The 19,519-nt window shown below is 45.5% G+C and overlaps 1 protein-coding gene across 7 annotated transcripts in view; it reads right to left on the bottom strand.

The window, feature by feature from the left end:
• The window catches only part of IMMP2L (inner mitochondrial membrane peptidase subunit 2), a 1,449,658-nt gene that overhangs the window by 1,330,543 nt on the left and 99,596 nt on the right, over positions 1-19,519 (bottom strand). Inside the window, exon 4 of one of the 7 annotated variants that reach the window (XM_068276514.1) lies at positions 18,069-18,179. The exons of the other annotated variants lie outside the window; for them this stretch is intronic. Coding sequence (XP_068132615.1) covers positions 18,069-18,179 — 111 coding nt within the window. The remainder of the gene's footprint in view (positions 1-18,068; positions 18,180-19,519) is intronic. 7 annotated transcript variants of the gene reach the window in all.

Below are 19,519 nucleotides of genomic sequence, written 5' to 3'. Positions count from 1 at the left end.
CCTAAACTAAACTGGGGACACATACCTGCCTACCTGCTTAAACTATTCTGGGGACACATACCTGTCTAATATTTACTGGGGATACATACCTGCCTGATCTATACTGGGGGGCTATTCATGTGCATCACGCACATGGGGGAGACATGGGGGGATGTCTTATACTCGAGTCGGCTTATACTCACCATTGGCATGCTGATCACTCGTTGTGTACCTCTGATAGTGACCTGCTCCCCAGCGATGAGAGTTGATGTTGCCAGGGTCACGCAGCATCAACAACATCTAACGGCAAACTCTTTTTTTTCCTTATTGAATTCAATACAATAACCTGTGGGGGGTTCTGAAGATGGATGGCCACCGTTAAGTGGGCGACAGAGGACAGGTAATGTATAAATGAACACACAGGGGGGTACATTTATACATGGGGGGATGAGGTGCACGCAGCCGATTCCTAAGAGATTTCAATCTGAAATTGATCAGGAATCGCTCTGCGGGGTATGGGAAGCCAACAGATCTCTCTCTAATCATTCGATTAGACAGAGATCTGTCAAATCTGCCCATCATCGCTAGATTTTGGGGAGCAATTTATAATTTAGTTTTGATTTTATTTAGTGTTTTAAGCTTTCATTATACTCAAAATATGTACTAGACCTTTGCTTGAAACATTTTGGTAAGTTACAGGAAAAAAGGTTATGAAAATTAATTGAACCACTTTTTGCACAGAGATCCTGGGGAAATTGAACGCCAGGGAAGCTACTATGCATTGTGTAATGGTCATGCAGGGTATTATTGGTTAGTTTCTGGTTATACTGCACTGATTATGCCTTGCCCAGGTCGTCACTTTAACACACAGTCTTTAACCTTTTGGCTGCATAACTATTTTCTATTTGCAGCATGAGCTGTGTTGCTATGCAACGCAACACCATTCGTAAACAGTGGAGTGGGTATATGTATGATGTAATACCCATCCACCTATTGAGAGCAGTTTTGGCCATATGGGCGTGGTTATAGTACATAACCACGCCCATTAGAATGGTGTTGTAGCCTATTGAGGGGAGCCAGCGTCATCACCACTATGCATTCCTCCACTGGCTCAGCAACACTTCCTTACTGTGCAGAGACACGTCTGACCTATTCCCATTGGCCGGCAGCTCTGCAAACTTGGATTGGGAGACCGCTTATTGTCTCCATGGAGATGCGCCACCACGACAATCATGTGCACACTGGGCTTGCTTTCCATTGGCCCAACGGATTTGCGCTCATGGCATGATGTGGTGTCGTCGCTAGGGTAACACACTAGCGAGGTGGACACCGAGCACAGTAACTGCTCTAAGCATCGGGGATGGCACACTTTTTTCAGCCAATAGGTTCAAACAGTGTAAGGAGGAGGGACAGGGGCAGCAGCAGTTTTGCAACTTACAGGTAACATTCACATATGGTTTTATGATGTGTTACGAGCTATCATTTATACTACGAAAGCAACTAATAGTATTTTGATCATAAGCCATGCTGATTGCCTGCACTTTGACTGTACATGTTTTGTTTACATGAATGCCAATTAGGAGACGGTACTTGTCCCTGCCATGGGTGGTACTGTATCATTTTAGTGGTATTTATTGAGAGGTGCACAGTATGCTTTGTTATATGTCTGCACTGTTCTGAAGAAGGGGCTCTTGCGTGGCCCCAAAACAATTGTGAACGATTGATGTTTGACACATGCATTTGATGGAATAAAAAAAAAATGAAATTACTGCTCTTGTGAAGCAGAGTGTGCTAGCCGAATCTTGGATTTTTGCATACGCTGTACACAATCAGCAATGCAGTTATTCAATGCTAAATTTACCCACATATTCATGATTTTATCCCTCTATATTAACCCCTGTACATATACATGCTAAAGAACACATTGCACATCCCTGCACTGTACACTTTCCTACACCCTGTACTCTCCTCAGACTTTCCCTGTGCCCAATATACACCAATCTGCTAGCAAATGTTGCTACATTCTGTTGTCTTCCGACCTTGCTGGTATTTTCAATTAGCAAGATACAAAAATAAAAGTAAAAACAAAACAAAAAAAAACAGACATTCGGCAATTCAGAACATTTTTACAGGAAACAGTTATTCAAGTAGAACCTAGAACACCATCACTGCTTCGAACCATAAAATATTGTTAAACCCTTAGCTGTCAGTAACTTCATTTTTTTTTTACACATGCAAAATACCCACACATTAAAAAATACACTTATGATGAATCCCCCGGTTTTATTAGTTGAACACACACCTCAGTTTTCCTGCCTTGCCCTTTAGCACAATTTAAATGCTATAAAAGGCAAACCCAATTCATGTCAGGCTGTCTCTGCACTGTAAATGAGATTTCTTTCTACAGCACTGAATTTCCACATTTGTGCCACGCTAGACTGCAATCTACAACTCCCCAGAGAAATAATGTCAAGTGGCATTTTAAAAATGAATTCAGTGACCTACAGTCATATGAGTTTCTTATGCACAGTACTTGTCAGTGGGCAATGGGGGAAGTTCACAACTTGACGTATGTGAGCTTTTAAACAGCAAACAAATGATATTATTTTTCAGGTTTTATTTAATATGCATGCGATTTTTGTTGGTTATAAAGTAACAGTAGGTTGAGGCTTGTCAAGTAATCTTATGGTTCTTTCAAGATGTGCAACTGGTATTGTTTGACAGGAAATAAACATGGCAGCCTCCATATACATCTTGCTTCACCTAGGACAAAGTTTCCCATCCCTGTCCTTAACCACTTCGCATCCAGACCTTGACTCTCTCTCATCCACCTCATCCCACCCTCCCCACACTCACTTTCTCCTTCAAACAATTTTGTTTTCTATGCATTTTCATGGAGGGGGGGGGGGGGGGATAGGAAAAAAATAGAAAAACAACATTTTTTTTTCTTCAGTTTCACCAACTCCAGTTTAAAAATAATAAGTGATACTGTTGATAAACACAAATTTTGTTTGTCAATTTTTACTTTTTATCACAAAACTTAGATAATGCTCCTGTCACAATTTATGGTGAGGATATTTGATTCTGAAATAATGCTACAGTGTGTATTTTTCACTATGAACTGAGAAAATAAAAGTATTTTTATGGTAAAAATCGATCTTATTGGCTCAGTTGACATATATTCCCTTTCCCCAATTAGTGCTTCTTCAGATAGTGTCAGAAGTGTGCACGAGAGCAAGTCCAATCGAATATTTACGTCCAAGATATATATTTAGGTCCTTCCGTTGGGCCGCCTCTTCAGGACTATACCATCCAAAACCACCAGGCGGAAGAACACCTTCTTCCCCCAGGCCATTCGGTCACTGAACTCTGACCTTCCCCAGTCCGGCCTGCACTCGTACTTGCCGGGTCGGCAGCTGGTCCCCGTCGCTGCCTCCTCGGTTCTTATCCAGAAACGGGGGCCCTTTACTAGCGTCTACCGGCATCACTATCTGTATATCTGATTACTGCATTTCAAATTGTATGTGTTGTTGTATCTGCCTATGCCATGTGCACCACAAATAATTCTGATTATGGCTCTTGCTGTACTTCACAAAATAAAACTGATTCTGATTCTGAAGTCACAGAGGACGTATATGTATTGCAGTGGTGGATATAAAGTGGTTAAAGTCCACCAACAGTACATCAATAGAGTTGGGCCGAACCTCCGATTTTAGGTTCGGTTCGCGTTAAAGTTCGCGAACCGCAATAGACTTCAATGGGGATGCGAACTTTGAAAAAAAAAATAATTATGCTGGCCACAAAAGTGATGGAAAAGATGTTTCAAGGGGTCTAACACCTGGAGGGGGGCATGGCGGAGTGGGATACACGCCAAAAGTCCCCGGGAAAAATCTGGATTTGACGCAAAGCAGCGTTTTAAGGGCAGAAATCACATTGAATGCTAAATGACAGGCCTAAAGTGCTTTAAAACATCTTGCATGTGTATACATCAATCAGGTAGTGTAATTAAGGTACTGCTTCACACTGACACACCAAACTCACCGTGTAACGCACCGCAAACAGCTGTTTGTACTAGTGACGGCGGTGCTGGACTGGTGCGCACCATGGCGAGAGTGCAGGTTTTGGTGGCTTTACAGCCCATATGGTCGGCCTGGCTGATGTAGCTGAATGACAGACCAGTGACTGTCCAGCTGATCAAATTTGGTCTGACCACAATGAAGCAACGACCTTATTATCTTTTGTGTGCCCCCCGAGACACTCATCTAGGCGCCGGTCATTGCTTCATTGTGATACGCAAGCCCCTTCACCACGGCAAGGTAATGATCACGAAGGGGAATGGGCGCATGTACATGCCTTTTCTTTTGTTGTTGCAGCTGCCCTCAGTGCAGCCAGAAAAATTAGGCAGTCATGTACACGCACCATAAAAATTATTACAGCGGCCGCTGCTAGCAGCGGCCTAAAAAATTCAGCAATCCGCCTGGAGTCCCGGACCCTGTTGGTGGTGGCGGAGAAGGTAGTCAAGCGGCCTGCAGGCAGACATGCTGTGTGGAGGGACTGGGAGCGACTTAGTCTTTTTGGGGCAGGCCAGGCAGCCAGTCACACGGCGTGCAGGCAGAGATGCTGTGTGTGCGGGGACTGACTTAGTCTTGGGGCGGGCAGCAGCCCTCCGGGATCCATGCCTCATTCATTTTGATAAAGGTGAGGTACTTAACACTTTTGTGACTTAGGCGACTTCTCTTCTCTGTGACAATGCCTCCAGCTGCGCTGAAGGTCCTTTCTGAGAGGACGCTTGCGGCAGGGCAGGAGAGAAGTTGGATGGCAAATTGGGACAGCTCTGGCCACAGGTCAAGCCTGCGCACCCAGTAGTTCAAGGGTTCCTCATCGCTGTTCACAGCAGTGTCTACATCCACACTTAAGGCCAGGTAGTCGGCTACCTGCCGGTCGAGGCGTTGGTGGAGGGTGGATCCGGAAGGGCTACGGCGAGGCGTTGGACTAAAGAACGTCCGCATGTCCGACATCACCATGAGATCGCTGGAGCGTCCTGTCTTTGACTGCATGGACACGGGAGGAGGATTAGTGGCAGTGGTACCTTGCTGGCGTTGTGCCGTCACATCACCCTTAAAGGCATTGTAAAGCATAGTTGACAGCTGGTTCTGCATGTGCTGCATCCTTTCCACCTTCCGGTGAGTTGGTAACAGGTCCGCCACTTTGTGCCTGTACCGAGGGTCTAGTAGTGTGGCCACCCAGTACAGCTCATTCCCCTTGAGGTTTTTTATACGGGGGTCCCTCAACAGGCAGGACAGCATAAAAGACGACATCTGCACAAAGTCGGATCCAGTACCCTCCATCTCCTCTTGCTCTTCCTCAGTGACGTCAGGTAAGTCAACCTCCTCCCCCCAGCCGCGAACAATACCACGGGAAGGTTGAGCAGCACAAGCCCCCTGCGACGCCTGCTGCGGTTGTTCTCCTGCCGCTGTCCCCTCCTCCTCCTCCTCCCCCAAAGAAACACCTTGCTCATCATCCGCTGAGTCTGACTCGTCTTCTGCACACGACCTCTCTTCTTCCTCCTCCTCCCCCCTCTGTGCTGCCGCAGGTGTTGAGGAAACAGCTGGGTCTGATGAAAATTGGTCCCATGCCTGTTCCTGCCGTAACGGTTCCTGGTCACGCTCATTTGCAGCTTCATCCGCCACTCTACGCACAGCACGCTCCAAGAAGTACGCGTAGGGAATTAAGTCGCTGATGGTGCCCTCGCTGCGGCTCACCAGGTTGGTCACCTCCTCAAACGGCCGCATGAGCCTGCATGCATTTTTCATCAGTGTCCAGTTGTCGGGCCAGAACATCCCCATCTTCCCAGACTGTTTCGTTCTACTCCAGTTGTAGAGGTACTGGGTGACGGCTTTCTTCTGTTCTAGCAGGCGGGAGAACATGAGCAGGGTCGAGTTCCAGCGAGTGGGGCTATCGCAAATGAGGCGTCTCACCGGCATGTTGTTTTTACGCTGAATTTCTGCAAATCGTGCCATGGCTGTGTAAGAGCGCCTCAAATGCCCACAGAACTTCCTGGCCTGCTTCAGGACATCCGCTAAGCCAGGGTACTTTGCCACAAATCTTTGAACCACTAGATTCATGACATGTGCCATGCAGGGTATGTGTGTCAGCTTCCCCATATGCAAAGCGGCAAGCAGATTGCTGCCGTTGTCGCACACCACGTTGCCTATCTCCAGGTGGTGCGGGGTCAGCCACTCATCCACCTGTTTCTTAAGAGCAGCCAGGAGAGCTGCTCCAGTGTGACTCTCCGCTTTGAGACAAGCCATGTCTAAGATGGCGTGACACCGTCGTACCTGGCATGCAGCATAGGCCCTGCGGAGCTGGGGCTGTGTAGCTGGAGAGGAGAACTGCCACTCAGCCAAGGAGGAGGAGGAGGACAGCGAAGAGCATGTAGCAGGAGGAGAGGAGGTGGCAGGAGGCCTGCCTGCAAGCCGTGGAGGTGTCACAATTTGGTCCGCCGCTTTCTGCTTGCCATCGTTCACCACCAGGTTCACCCAATGGGCTGTGTAGGTAATGTAGCGGCCCTGCCCGTGCTTGGCAGACCAGCCATCCGTGGTCAGGTGTACCCTTGACCCAACGCTCTTTGCAAGAGATGACACCACTTGCCTCTCAACTTCACGGTGCAGTTGGGGTATGGCCTTTCTCGAAAAATAAGTGCGGCCTGGCATCTTCCACTGCGGTGTTCCGATGGCCACAAATTTACGGAAGGCCTCAGAGTCCACCAGCCGGTATGGTAACAGCTGGCGAGCTAACAGTTCCGCCACGCCAGCTGTCAGACGCCGGGCAAGGGGGTGACTGGCCAAAAGTGGCTTCTTCCGCTCAAACATTTCCTTCACGGACACCTGACTGCTGCTGTGGGCAGAGGAGCAGGAACCGCTCAAGGGCAGAGGCGGAGTGGAGGAGGGTGCCTGTGAAGGTGCAAGGGAGAAAGCGGCAGAAGCAGATGATGCACCTGAAGGAGGAAGAGGAGAAGGAGGGTGACTTTTCTTTTGTGTGCTGCTGCTGCTTTTGCTCAGGTGGCCATCCCATTGCTGTTTGTGCCTTTTCTCCAGGTGCCTTCGTAAGGCACTTGTCCCTACGTGAGTGTTGGCCTTTCCACGGCTCAATTTTTGTTGGCAGAGCGAACAGATGGCTTTGGTCCGATCTGAGGCACACACATTAAAAAATTTCCACACCGCTGAGCCACCCTGGGATGTGGGCACTATGGGGACCTCAGCAGCTGATGCTGAAGGGCAAGTTGGCTGGCTGTACATAGGTGGCGATACATGGTGCCGGACTCTGCCACCAGCTGTTTCTGACGAAGAGCTGCCCCAGCTTCTTTCAGCAACTTCTCTCCTCCTACTACTCTCTGACTCCCCCTCTGAACTGTCCCCCTCTTCATCTCCTCTATTGGGAACATACAGAGGATCCCTATTACCGTCATCATCGTAGTCATCCTGCCCAGCTTCGCTTGCCTCAGACAAATCCAAACTTGCACCATCAGTAGGTCCTTCATCCTCCTGACACGTTACATCCATAGTGTTGCCGCGTAACTCAGACATATTAGCTGGTGAAAATTCATCTGGCTGTAACAACAATGGCTGTGCATCAGTGATTTCAACACTAAATAATTCTTGCGAAGTGTCAAATGCAGCGGAAGTGGTGCTAGTAGTAGCGCTGGTGGCTGAGCAAGATGAGGTGTTCTGTGTCGCTAAATACTCAACCACGTCCTGACAATCTTGGGAGGTGATGGGACGTGCCTTCTTCCGAGCACTGTACTGTGGGCCAGGTCCACACGAAATTACATTTACACGACCTCGCGCAGACCTGCCGGGTGGCCTTCCTCTGCCTCTGCCACTACCTCTTCCTCTTCCTCTACCTGTTTTGTCCATATTGGGTATGCACGGAGTGGTATATCACACTGCGTGCACTCACGTAGGTAGGTGGGTTCACTTAACTGCACAGGTATGCGCACTGATGCGGTGGGTTCACTGAACAGAACAGGTATACAGTGGCGGGTTCACAGAACAGGTATGCAGTGGCAGGATCACTGAACACAATAGGTATGCAGTGGCGTGTTCACTAAACAGGTATACAGTGGCGGGTCCACTGAACAGAACAGGTATACAGTGGCGGGTTCACAGAACAGGTATACAGTGGCGGGTCCACTGAACAGAACAGGTATACAGTGGCGGGTCCACTGAACAGAACAGGTATACAGTGGCGGGTCCACTGAACAGAACAGGTATACAGTGGCGGGTCCACTGAACAGAACAGGTATACAGTGGCGGGTTCACAGAACAGGTATACAGTGACGGGTCCACTGAACAGAACAGGTATACAGTGGCGGGTTCACAGAACAGGTATGCAGTGGCAGGATCACTGAACAGAACAGGTATGCAGCGGCGTGTTCACTAAACAGGTATACAGTGGTGGGTCCACTGAACAGAACAGGTATACAGTGGCGGGTCCACTGAACAGAACAGGTATACAGTGGCGGGTCCACTGAACAGAACAGGTATACAGTGGCGGGTCCACTGAACAGAACAGGTATACAGTGGCGGGTCCACTGAACAGAACAGGTATACAGTGGCGGGTCCACTGAACAGAACAGGTATACAGTGGCGGGTTCACAGAACAGGTATACAGTGGCGGGTCCACTGAACAGAACAGGTATACAGTGGCGGGTTCACAGAACAGGTATGCAGTGGCAGGATCACTGAACACAATAGGTATGCAGTGGCGTGTTCACTAAACAGGTATACAGTGGCGGGTCCACTGAACAGAACAGGTATACAGTGGCGGGTTCACTGAACAGGTATACAGTGGCGGGTCCACTGAACAGAACAGGTATACAGTGGCGGGTTCACAGAACAGGTATGCAGTGGCAGGTTCACTGAACACAACAGGTATGCAGTGGCAGGTTCACTGAACACAACAGGTATGCAGTGGCGGGTTCACTGAACAGGTATACAGTGGCGGGTCCACTGAACAGAACAGGTATGCAGTGGCGGGTTCACTGAACAGGTATACAGTGGCGGGTCCACTGAACAGAACAGGTATACAGTGGCGGGTTCACAGAACAGGTATGCAGTGGCAGGTTCACTGAACACAACAGGTATGCAGTGGCAGGTTCACTGAACACAACAGGTATGCAGTGGCGGGTTCACTGAACAGGTATACAGTGGCGGGTCCACTGAACAGAACAGGTATACAGTGGCAGGTCCACTGAACAGAACAGGTATACAGTGGCGGGTCCACTGAACAGAACAGGTATACAGTGGCGGGTTCACAGAACAGGTATACAGTGGCGGGTCCACTGAACAGAACAGGTATACAGTGGCGGGTTCACAAAACAGGTATGCAGTGGCAGGATCACTGAACAGGTATGCAGTGGCAGGATCACTGAACAGGTATGGAGTGGCAGGATCACAGTACAGGTATGCAGTGGGCTGAGGGCTCACTGAACAGAACAGGTATGCAGTGGCAGGATCACTGAACAGGTATGCAGTGGCAGGATCACTGAACAGGTATGCAGTGGCAGGATCACTGAACAGGTATGCAGTGGGCTGAGGGCTCACTGAACAGAACAGGTATGCAGTGGCAGGATCACTGAACAGGTATGGAGTGGCAGGATCACAGTACAGGTATGCAGTGGGCTGAGGGCTCACTGAACAGAACAGGTATGCAGTGGCAGGATCACTGAACAGGTATGCAGTGGCAGGATCACTGAACAGGTATGCAGTGGCAGGATCACAGTACAGGTATGCAGTGGGCTGAGGGCTCACTGAACAGAACAGGTATGCAGCCAGGAAGAAGTTAAGCCTAACTAATCTTTCCCTATATGAGAGACTGCAGCAGCTCGCCCTACTCTCACTAATGCAGGCACACGAGTGGCCGTAATGGCCGCCGCTGCCTGCCTTATATAAGGGGGGGTGGGGCTCCAGGGGCTAGTGTAGCCTAATTGGCTACACTGGGCCTGCTGACTGTGATGTAGAGGGTCAAAGTTGACCCTCAGTGCATTATGGGGCGAACCGAACTTCTTCCGCAAAAGGTTCGCGTGCGGTACCCGCACGCGAACCACCTACGTTCGCGCGAACCACGTTCGCCGGCGAACCGTTCGGCCCAACTCTATACATCAAACATCAGATACTCATAGGTTTGGTAACTATTGTCTCAGCAGAGCCAATTAAGTACCTCTATGGATTTTCACAAAACATGCACTTTTGTTGGGCCTTGAGGATAGGTTTGGGGGACACTGACTTAGGATAACATGTGTTTTAAAAACACTATACTAAATGAATTACATGGACAGATTATTTTCACAAGAATAATTTGATTTCTACAAATTGGCCCTTGAGTCTTTCAGAAACACACAAAAGAGATGTCTATGTAAACCATCCCTAAAAACATCAAACTATTAGGCATAAAAATGTCAAGCTCAAGTTAAAAAACAGAATCACAAGACTAGACCAAGAGTCTGCAAGCTTATTCATTTTTGCTGCACTGAGGTACATCACACATAGGGTCTGATGCATAACAGCGTGGTAAAGTTGCCATGCACAGGGATCGCACAACAATTTTACAATTGCTAATGCCAGTGGAGCAATGCACGTTAAGACTTTAGCGTTGTGGGTGTTACAGCCGTAATGCGTGCATGTCATGGTGACGTGCATTACCTGGTAACACCCAGGACGCTAAAGCGTTTACATGACATGCGTTCCCTGTGCAAGACAACTTTGCTGCAGTGTTTTGCATCAGGCCACTGCCGGTCTGCACATGCATCTGGTCGCATCCTCCAAGGAGCAGCATCCCGCCAACCCCCTTTTGCACACCTGCTGCTCCAAGATCTCCTGCTGGCCACCCGGAATAATGCCCTCGCCGCACTATCGCGCGCTGCCTCAGGGAATGTGGATCCATTTGGCCTTCGCCACTGCCTCAGTACTTATGCATTGAGACCTCTGGCTCCGGTCAACAGGAACCCACTGTGAAGACAGAGTGGTGTCCCTGCTAGCTCGAGTATACAGAAAGTAAGCTTACTTCCTGTCTTTACAATGAGTCCCTGCTGATCAGAGCCGGAGGTCTCAATGCAGAAGTGCTGAGGCAGCGCCTCACAGTGCAGCGGCGAGGACCGAATAGATCCAGACTCCCTGGGCGGTGGCCAAAAACGGTAAAGAAACGGGGGGAGTGGGGGAGGTGGCACCTATGCCTGGCTAACTATACTTAATGCACCCATGCCTGGCTAACTATACTTAATGCACCCATGCATGGCTACTGGGGGAGAGGGGGGCAACTATGCCTGCTACCTATACCGGGGGTACCTCTACTTGGCTACCTATACTGGGGGCAACTGTACGTGGCTACCTACCTATTTGAGGGTGTTTTTTTTGTGGGGTGCTGTGCGATCATTCCAAATAGGGGGAGAGAGACGCAACCTCACAAATTTGCCTGAGGCAGCAAAAAAAGTATAGAACAAACCCTGCATCAGGCCCATAGTTAGCAATCTGCAAGAAGTCAAACATTGGGGAGCTGCTAAGTGATGTGTTATTACAATACAACATGCATTGGTATATTCTGCATATAACTACAGTGGCTTGCAAAAATATTCGGCCCCCTTGAAGTTTTCCACATTTTGTCATATTACTGCCACAAACATGAATCAATTTTATTGGAATTCCACGTGAAAGACCAATACAAAGTGGTGTACATGTGAGACGTGGAACGGAAATCATACATGATTCCAAACATTTTTTACAAATAAATAACTGCAAAGTGGGGTGTGCGTAATTATTTGGCCCCCTTTGATCTGAGTGCAGTCAGTTGCCCATAGACTTTGCCTGATGAGTGCTAATGACTAAATAGAGTGCACCTGTGTGTAATCTAATGTCAGTACAAATACAGCTGCTCTGTGACGGCCTCAGAGGTTGTCTAAGAGAATCTTGGGAGCAACACCACCATGAAGTCCAAAGAAAACACAAGACCGGTCAGGGATAAAGTTATTGAGAAATTTAAAGCAGGCTTAGGCTACAAAAAGATTTCCAAAGCCTTGAACATCCCACGGAGCACTGTTCAAGCGATCATTCAGAAATTGAAGGAGTATGGCACAAGTGTAAACCTACCAAGACAAGGCCGTCCACCTAAACTCACAGGCCGAACAAGGAGAGCGCTGATCAGAAATGCAATCAAGAGGCCCACATGGTGACTCTGGACGAGCTGCAGAGATCTACAGCTCAGGTGGGAGACTCTGTCCATAGGACAACTATTAGTCGTGCACTGCACAAAGTTGGCCTTAATTAAAGAGTGGCAAGAAGAAAGCCATTGTTAACAGAAAAGCATAAGAAGTCCCGTTTGCAGTTTGCCACAAGCCATGTGGGGGACACAGTAAACTTGTGGAAGAAGGCGCTCTGGTCAGAGGAGACAAAAATGGAACTTTTTGGCCAAAATGCAAAACACTATGTGTGGCGGAAAACTAACACTGCACATCACTCTGAACACACCATCCCCACTGTCAAATATGGTGGTGGCAGCATCATGCTCGGGGGGTGCTTCTCTTCAGCAGGGACAGGGAAGCTGGTCAGAGTTGATGGGAAGATGGATGGAGCCAAATACAGGGCAATCTTGGAAGAAAACCTCTTGGAGTCTGCAAAAGACTTGAGACTGGGGTGGAGGTTCACCTTCCAGCAGGACAAGGACCCTAAACATAAAGCCAGGGCAACAATGGAATGGTTTAAAACAAAACTTATCCATGTGTTAGAATGGCCCAGACAAAGTCCAGATGTAAATTCAATCGAGAATCTGTGGAAAGATCTGAAAACTGCTGTTCACAAACACTGTCCATCTAATCTGACTGAGCTGGAGCTGTTTTGCAAAGAAGAATGGGCAAGGATTTCAGTCTCTAGATGTGCAAAGCTGGTAGAGACATACCCTAAAAGACTGGCAGCTGTAATTGCAGCAAAAGGTGGTTCTACAAAGTATTGACTCAGGGGGCCGAATAATTACGCACACCCCACTTTGCAGTTATTTATTTGTAAAAAATGTTTGGAATGATGTATGATTTTCGTTCCACTTCTCACATGTACACCACTTTGTATTGGTCTTTCATGTGGAATTCCAATTAAATTGATTCATGTTTGTGGCAGTAATGTGACAAAATGTGGAAAACTTCAAGGGGGCCGAATACTTTTGCAAGCCACTGTATGTAGTGTATTAAAATGGCTAGCACTGCAATAGGACAGCTCAGGTTTCATGGTATATTGCACAAACACCATAAACACATAATGGGAACACGTCCCACACTGTTTTCCATAGGTTTTGGTGTTTCTGGGTTTCTAAACTGCATCAACACGATGGTCTGCACAAACTCAGGGACAGTTCTTAGATTTATATGGGTATTAAGCACAACAAACAAAGAGTAAACACTATCAATGAATACTTACTTAACTAGACTAATGCTGTGTAATTTAGCACACATTATGGAATGTTCGAGTACAAGTTCAAATTTATTTACTTTGAAACTGATCAGAGGCTATTCAATGTGAACAAGCCCATTCAATGAAAATCAGCTATATTGTAAACATAATTTTACTGTTTTTCAGAAAGTACATAAATTTAAGTCGGCCATTAGGGAATGCTGCACTGCAAGTACAGTCTAACTTTTTTCTTTTCAGCTCAAAATGATTCAGGTGCTTTAATTACTTTCTCAGCATTAACCAAGCTGTAAATTTAAAATTTCATAACCATAAAATGGAGGTCCCAGAGAAAAATAAGATGGGGGTCCCAGCAGGGGCCGGATTTACCATAAGGCACTGTAGGCACATGCCTACAGGCGCCAGATAATCAAAAGGCAGCTCACTCCCTTCCCTGAGTGCCTCTCTCCTCATTCCCTATGCAGAGTCCTGATGAGAGTTTAGATGAGGTCATGGCATTCCACTGACAGGATCTCTCTTCAGGCAGGGACCCCTCTAGCTACTTAATACTGAGGTTCCTATAGCTACCTAATACTTGGGGGGGGGGGGGACCTCTGGTACCTAACATGGAAAGTACTTCTGGCTACCTAATACTAAGGGGCACCTGTAGCTACCTATGATGGGCAAGTGAAGTAAGGGAGGAGGTGACAGCTGGGACAGCCAGCACACTAGCGGCACAGTTCGGTGGGGGTTTGTAGGGTCATGGAGGGTAAAGTCTAGGGTTCCAGGACATGTGCCTACAGGCTCCTGTGAGCTAAATCCGGGCCTGCCCAGAGAAAAATTTCACCTTTTGCTGTTGTGACATTTATATCTTTCAAGCTTCAGTGACCTAAATAAGTGACATTTTAAAGTCTTGGTTAGAGGAATGACATTGTAATGGATAATTTTTAACACTAACTCAAAGGACACCGCTAAAAAGTAGCAAGAAAATAATTATATTTTCAAGTGATGTTTTCGATTTTATATGACTCAAACAAGGATTTTGACTAGTGTTATTTGATACAATGCAAATAATATCAAGACAATGGAAATGTATATGCTACTTTTATGGATATGAATGCAGCTTGAAAACGAATCAATCAAATGCTGCAGCAGAATTTGATAAGTCAATTTTCAGCATAATAACCTCGACTTCAAAGTGAATACAGGATACAGCATTTTCTTGCTTCTGTTTTCAATACTAAACAAAAGTAGATTTTAATTTCAGATTTTGCTAATAAAATGGCCTAGTTAAAACTATGTTAATGCTTTGTAGACAAAATATGAATCTCATACCATAGGATTTTTTAAGTTGTGTATGTATGTGCATATGCTATTTTAGTCTATTCATAGGCAAATAGGCAATTAGAAATGTGACAATTATAAATTCCACAGTAATTCACAAAGTTCACAGTAGGACATCTATAAGCAAAATGTCTGTTTTAAGTACTTAAAGTGAACCTAATGCCGATAAAAAAAAATGAGATTAACTCACCTGGGGCCTCCCTCAGCCCCCTGCAGCCGATCGGTGCCCTCGCAGCTCCGCTCCGATGTCCCAGGACCCGCCGGTGAGCACTTCCGGTTTCGCCGTCACCGGCCGACAGGCATGGGAACGCGAGTGATTGTTCGCGTTCCCAGCCTGTATATCGCCCCCTATGCTGCTATTGCGGCCAGGAGGCCGCAATAGCAGCATAGGGGACGATATACAGGCTGGGAACGCGAACAATCACTCGCGTTCCCATGCCTGTCGGCCGGTGACGGCGAAACCGGAAGTGCTCACCGGCGGGTCCTGGGACATCGGAGCGGAGCTGCGAGGGCACCGATCGGCTGCAGGGGGCTGAGGGAGGCCCCAGGTGAGTTAATCTCATTTTTTTTTATCGGCTTTAGGTTCACTTTAATTAACACACTTGGGAAAAAAATAGGTTTCATTTAAAATTAACCTCTTCACCCCCAAGGTGTTTTTACCCTAATGGACCAGAGCAATTTTCACCTGACAGCACTACTCCCATTTAATCGCCAATAACTTTATTTCTACTTAGCACAACAAAACGATCTATACCTTGGTTTAGTCAGCACTAACTAGACTTTCTTTGGGTAGTACATTTTCTAAGAATTATTTTATTCTAAATGCATTTTAACGGGAATATGTAAAAAATTAAATAAAAATTATTTCTCATTTTTCAGCTATAATAGTTTTAAAATAAAATATGCTATCATAATTAAAACACATGCATTTAATTTGCCCCTTTGTCCCGGTTATTACAACATTTAAATTATGTCCCTATCACAAAGTATGGCGACAATATTTTATTTGGAAATATAGGTGTAATTTTTCTGTGTTTATTTTATTTTTTTATTTGTTCGGTCCATAATTACAAGCCCTTACAAAGTAAAATAACAGTAATATACCTTCATGACATACATATTTTTTTTTTTTAAATTTCCTAAGGCAACTATTTATTTTTATTTTTTATATATTATTTATATTTTTTAACACACAAGTGTTGGGGGGGGGGGGGGGGGATCTTTGGAAGTGGAAGGAATTCATCATATTAATTTTTAATTATGAACGTGTGTGTGTGTTTTTTACTTTGTTGCCACTAGATGGTGCTGCGAACACTATCCTAGTTTAGCAGGAAGTTTTCTTTTGTTTTTGTTTTTTTATACACTTAACATGCTTTTACTACTTACTGTATTTTGAATGGACATGGCCCCTGATCATTCCAGGAATTGCAATAGGTTAGGGTACCGCTTATTCCCTTTCCACAATCACAGATCTCTGTGTCCCAATAGGTGTGTGCGTGCACAGAGGCAGCAAGGGCGATCAACGCATTAAAACATCCTGGAGACGTTAAGAGGCTCCAGCAGGATGTTTTAATGTGGCGGCTTGCCACTAAGTAGTTAATAAACATTAATAAAGGATTTCATATAGTCCTTTCATTTTTACCACAGACTTAATTCTTGCCGGTTTTGAATACAAGTTGGACTTATCACATGGACTTTATTCTTTTTATCTAAACATCAAAAAGTTAGACCAATATGCAACTATGCTCTGCATTTATCTACACAATTATTATATTTAATACAGCGACTCTGTTTTGGAAGACTCAGTCAAATGACCAAGGACCCATTGTAAGAACTAACAGCTGCAAAGAAAGCAGTGCATCCCTTAGCTATCTCCAACACATAGCACTGAGAGCTCTTTTGACTAAAAGTTAATATTATGCTTTCCAGTTGTTTAGCTTGAGTAGAATTTTTTTTTAAAAGTCCTACGCACCTTTGATCACCCTACCCTGCCTACAATCAGAAACCATTTCTAACTGTTTTATTCCTTTAATGCTTTTAATAAAACACTGGGGAGGGTGTGAGAAAGTTTAAGTTTTTTTACATACTGAGCAGCAATAAATGACAAGACTCGTAAGCTCTAGTGTTGCAGTGTTGTTTACAAAGAGTTAATATATCAGCAGCAAGGTGAGGAGGTGGGAAGGGCCAGGTGATGTGTGCTCAAATAGAGAGACTAGCTGGTTCTCCTCTCAGCTCTTGTTTGACTACCTCATGTGGATCATGGTGGGAGGGCAGTTGTTTAACCACTTAATGTCATTGATACAGTATATTTACGGCGCCTTGAGACTTCATCTTGGCCTCAGATATACGTATCTCTCTGTGATCTCTGTGATCGCTGTGCTCGCTGGGAACCCAGTTCCCATTTACTGATCAAAGCGCATGTGATCAATGATCACCGGCATCAATGAGATGCCGGTGGCCACTGATAAAAGGTAAGTGAAAGCGTACACAGGAATAATTTTAATATGTGTGTCACAGTATATTACTGTTATTTTGCAAATAAGGGCTTGCAATACTGAAAAAAAACACCTTTATTTTTAAATAAAATATTGTGCCCATACATTGTGCTAGGAACATATTTTAACTGTCGTAATAACCAGAACAAATGGGCAAAACAAGTGTAGGTTTTATCCACAGTAGCACATTTTATTTTAAAACAAAAATGTCCAAATCTGAGAAATAATGATTTTTTCCTTAATATTCCCCTTTATCTGCAGATAGAATAAAATAATTCTCAGGAAAATGTACAACCCAAAGAAGGTCTAATTGGTGACGAAAACAAAAAAGATATAGCTCAAGAGCTCACACTTTTATAACTTTAGCAATAACTCTGTATACAATTTTGGTCTTATAGGCTCATGGTCCCTGGGGTCAACTGGGGTTCTCCCAGTTTTCTATGCCATGCCTTTTTCTCTACATATCACAACTCTTTTTCACTACTCCTCTTCCCTTTTTTCTACTGACCTTTCACTAAGGCTTGGCTCACACATAAATCTGCACATTTTTGGTCCAGTCCAGTACTGTTTTGAATCAGCTTTGCATCAGTTTTCAATCAGTTTTACCTGACTGGAAATGTACACCTTTTATGAGTGAACACACCCATAGAAACGCATACGAAACTGATGCCAACTGTCAAAAACAGTCAGGACACAGAACAGGACACCTTTTTATGTGTGAACCAAGCCCAACTATCTTAACCTCCCTCAATAAGTACACATAGGCAGCGCTCCACTTTATAGTGCAATTCAAGGGAACCCCTCAAGGGGCCGCACTCACCCAAAAGCTGTGACCACTGTTAGATTGGTCTCAGATCGCTTGCAACTTTCCTCTCGGCCGACTGCCCGATTCCTGTTGTACTGTGGTCTTGCTGAGAGCCTTGTTCCACTCCTGTCATGCAGATATCAATGTTCCTCAGGAAGGAAAAACTCACATAGCGTAATTCCGTAAAGGATAAAAAGTAGCTTTATTTAAAATAGGTTACTCACAAACATCTCATGTAACAGCGCATTGAGTATTAACGGGCTCTCCCCCGTGCCTCTCCGGATAGGATTCCTGCATTATTTACTTAAATTTCACATTGATAAAATAACTTCAGGCTAATCTGCCTTCATAACAGTACGTGCCCTTTACCTCACAGGAGAGTAAACTGCCATGTTCAAGGTCAGGTTCCTTGGATGCAGTTATGAATTTGTCTCAGCAGAACTGACACCCTTATATTAAATCAGACATCTAGGCAAACAGCTAAATGCAGGTTAAATACATATATGTGCACTGCTGGCAGGGAAGCTCTTAATTTCCTCCTTCCTGCTGTGTGATTCTAAGTTAACGCTGTCGTCACAAAATTTCAGGTTAAATCAAGTAACAGATGCTATGCAATAAGCCTGCCACAACAGAAGCTGTAAGTAATCTTCATTGCAGTAAAAGGTCAATATTGTACTCTTATGAATGGCTGTGCTACGCTGAAAATAGAATGGCCTTGACTGAATTGACTGCGTATTTTAAGCAAAAATAACAACCAAACTGTAAAATACAGCCATTATAGAAATTGAAAAAAAGGATACTTTTTAAGGATTACAAATAATAAAAGGCATTAAGATCAATTTTCAGGCATAAAATAAGAACCACTTGTAGAGAGAAAACACATCCACCTCTCATTTAGGGCTGGTGCAGACATACAGCTGCTCAGTGGTGAACAATGATGTGGTCTCATGCAATGTCTGGTGACCCGTTGCTAACCATCTTGTTTCTAAAATGGGTATGGCACTGTAGAAGGGCAAAACCAGAGCCACCCCTGTCCCCCACAAATACTGAGCAGACAGGTGCTGAATTCAGCACTTGTCAGCTTCCGAACCCAGAACTCTGTTCCAAATGTTTAAGAACAGAAACAGAGGTTTTATACATTCAGGCTGGGAAAAGGGAGTTAACTCACCCTTGACACTGCCTCTGGCCATTGCGATCCATGTCACATTCCATCACTCCGATACTTCTTCCTTCCAACTGCAACATATTAGTGTGATGGAACGTGATATGGAGCACATCCACCAGAGCCGGAGACAGGGCTGAGTTAACCCCACCTGCTGTGTACAAAGGCTCTGCTTTTTTTTTTCAACACATGCAGTACGGAGGTTTGCTCTTATAAGCTCATCCCTAGTCAAATGTTTCTCTGAACTACACCTGAGAAGAGCACCACTCTAGCAATCAATTTATTTCCCCATACGCTCTGTGGT

The sequence above is a fragment of the Hyperolius riggenbachi genome, chromosome 3, assembly GCF_040937935.1.
Source record: "Hyperolius riggenbachi isolate aHypRig1 chromosome 3, aHypRig1.pri, whole genome shotgun sequence".
In the NCBI taxonomy this organism is placed as follows: Eukaryota; Metazoa; Chordata; class Amphibia; order Anura; family Hyperoliidae; genus Hyperolius; species Hyperolius riggenbachi.
This window is presented reverse-complemented; position numbering and strand designations above follow the sequence as displayed.